Below are 3182 nucleotides of genomic sequence, written 5' to 3' on the forward strand. Positions count from 1 at the left end.
ACGTAGCCTATCAGGTTTTGTTTTTTTTTTAACTGGGAATGGCAGCGGCGGCAGCCAGTCGGAAGACCAGCCGCCGCAGCCGCCACCGCCGCCAAACCACTGCCAGAGCCGCCCCCGGAGCCGCCGCTGCCAGGAAGATCCGCCCAACGTAAGACTCGTCCCGGGGGGGGCGGGGGGGCAGCCTGTTCCACCACCGATTTCGGGGGGCCGAATGCGCTGGCATTCGGCCTCCCCGAGATTTGTGGTGGAATTTTCGTACATCCCTACCCCCACCTGCACAGTAAACACTCCCAAATGCCCCTTCGCAGATCGGCCAAAAAGACATAATTGCCTAGTTCGGTGAGATGAACACCGTCCGCCCTGTAGAGTATCCCCTGAGCAGGAGAAATGTCTGGGTGGATGATGGTCCGGTCGCCCTGTTTGATCAGGAAGTTCCCGATCTCTCTGTTGACCTTTTTACGGGCCTTATCCATGGCACAAGGATCCAAGCCATCCCTCCAGGCCACTCTAGGCAACAGGTTGGACCAGATAATGGTGATTCCCGGCCAGCGACGCCGAATCAGCCGCAAGTCCTCCCAAGCTTGAAGAATCAGGGCCTTGCCTTTCAGCAAGCCTATATCGTTCCCCCCTAAGTGCAACAGTAGAATCTGTGGGGGAACCTTCACCAGCCCTTGCTGGAATAACGTGGGCAGGAGGCGTTCCCAATGCATCCCGCGTCTGCCCAACCACTGAATGGTAGCATAGCGACTGAGCCCTAGCTGGGATCCACAGCTGGAGGAGGCCCTCCGACCGGCCCAAAAAATCATACTGTGCCCGCAGATGAGCACCTTCATTGGATCACTCGCACTCCAGTGATCTAGAAGAACAAGAAAAGTAATGAACGGAAATGTCCGCACAAGCTAAGGGCCCGACAGTGGCCTCACGTATGCCCGATATGCCTTGGAGCCCCACCTACCGACCGACTGCACCTTATCTGACGTGAACCCCAGAGATGCAGCGATGGAGGCGGCCCCAATCCGGAAGGAATGTGTGCCGAAATGAAGAGCACCCAAACCCAGCGCCTTTAATGCTCGCTGTTTGACTGCCCAAAATTGATATTTGGTTAAAGGAGAAGGGTCTGTATGGCAAAAAAGGGGGCCGGGCAGGTTTCCCTGAACCTTCAGAAAGTCCCTCAATGCCGTGACCGGGCAGAGGTCCGGCACGGGGGCTGGAAACAGGGACACACTGACGCCCCTTCCCCCTAGTCAGTCTTGGACCTCCTAAGCTGAATATGGGCCCCCTGCTGAGAAAACTGTAAGTCATTAAACTGCAAGGCTCGTCCCGACAGGTCGCTCTTAGCGGACACCACGAACTCCGATATCCTAAATGCCCCAAAGAATGCTGTAAGAGCTGCAGCATGAAACAACAAGGCTTCTTGAGGGGATTTGCACAAGGAAGGCCACAGATCCCGCAAGCCCAGCAATATGTCTGGTGACAGAAGGCATCTAGGGTCAGGAGGCACCGGGGACCCCCTGGACCAGCCCTGAAGCATCCGCCGGACCCGGAAGTCCATGGTGTTATCTGCTACACCCTTCATTTTAGACCAGAAGGCAAGTGCAGCAAGCCTACCCCCAATGGTCCAGGCCGCTAGGCCCCGCCTGTGGGCATGCATGCAAAACTGCAGTAGGTGATCGACCGGTATTGGCCAGCACTGTGGAAGATGTGCAGCCATCCGGAATGAAAAGAACTCCCTACCTGACCTGGCGTAAGCCGCTCTCGTGCTGGGGGCTAAGGACTGCAGGATGGCCTGTTCCGCCTCTTTCAGCCAACTTCCCACAGAGCGGCTGGCATGGTGTCCGGAATAGCCCACGCCCAAGGGGCCAGTTCTCGGAAACGTTGCACCTGGTTTCATGACAATGCGTCAGCCAAGGCATTAGCCATGCCAGGAATGTGTCGTGCATGAAATAAAATATTAAAACGCAGGCACTGCAGAGTGGAAGCCCGAAGCAAGGCCATGACCCTACTGTTGCGCAATGACAAAGAATTAATGACCTGGACAGTCGCTTGGTTGTCGCACTAGAAATGCACGACAGAATTAGCAAGCTGGGCTGCCCACAGGTGCGCGGCAACATATATCAGAAAGAGCTCTAAGAAAGTAAGGTCTCTTCCGACGCCTAGGGCTAACCACTCAGCCGGCCATCGTGTGTGGCACCATCAATCGCGAAACACAACCCCAAAGCCTAGGGCCCCAGATGAATCGGAATGTATCTGAAGTTCTGCTTCCAATAGCAACTCCTTCCTCCAGAAGGAAACGCCATTGAATGCATTAAGGAAATGCAGCCACACAAAAAGATCATCTTTCATGGCTGATGATACCCGAATGCGATGGTGCAGCAAGCGCAGGCCCCGCATGGCGTTACAAAGGCGTTTAAGGAAGGCCCTGCCGGAGGAAACTACCCGATGGGTGAAATTAAGATGCCCAACAACTTCCTGCAATGCCAACAGCGTGACTTTTTTAGAATGAAGCATGTGCTGTATCCTGTCCTTTAGGGCCTGTAATTTGTCAGCCGGGAGCCTACACAACTGATTCACGGAGTCCAGTTCTATGCCCAAAAATTTAATAGTGGGGGAAGGGCCCTCGGTTTTTTCCCCCGCCAAAGGTACACCCAGCTCATTTGTGAGGGCGGAAAATTGCTGCATTAACCGTGCGCACTGGGGGGTGCCAGATGGACCTGCAAACAGGAAATCGTCAAGGTAGTGCACGACGCTATGGGACCCGGTTTTATCAATCAGAGTCCATTCCAAAAAGGAAGTGAACTACTCGAACATAGCACAGGACACGGAACATCCTATGGGTAGGGCCCTGTCGATGTAGAACTGACCAGAAAATCTGAATCCTAAAAGGTCGAAATCGTCAGGGAAAATTGGCAAGAGGCAGAATGCGGATTTAATGTCGCATTTTCCCATGAGGGCCCCAGGGCCCAGTGCCTTCACCATAGATACTGCTGCATCAAACGGCGAGCAGTGAACAGAGCACAGGTGCTCAAGAATGGCGTCGTTCACGGACTCCCCCCTAGGGAGGGACAAGTTGTGGATCAACCGGTATTCACCTGCGGCCTTTTTAGGCACAATGCCCAAAGGGGAGACCCTGATGTTGGGGAAAGGAGGGGAATCGAATGGACCAATGACCCACCCCGCGACCA

At 54.6% G+C, this 3182-nt stretch overlaps 1 protein-coding gene across 1 annotated transcript; it reads right to left on the bottom strand.

The window, feature by feature from the left end:
- Positions 1-263: 263 nt before the first annotated feature.
- Positions 264-1891, bottom strand: LOC146354442 (uncharacterized). The gene is made up of 2 exons (XM_084833383.1): positions 1735-1891; positions 264-856 (listed from the first exon to the last, which is right to left on the bottom strand). The coding sequence occupies exons 1-2, from the start codon at positions 1889-1891 to the stop codon at positions 264-266; spliced, it is 750 nt and encodes a 249-aa protein (XP_084689509.1).
- Between the last annotated feature and the right edge of the window lie 1291 nt (positions 1892-3182).

Source organism: Heloderma suspectum, chromosome 2 (assembly GCF_057233095.1).
Source record: "Heloderma suspectum isolate Gila_16-S chromosome 2, 16-S_ref, whole genome shotgun sequence".
Lineage (NCBI taxonomy): Eukaryota > Metazoa > Chordata > Lepidosauria > Squamata > Helodermatidae > Heloderma > Heloderma suspectum.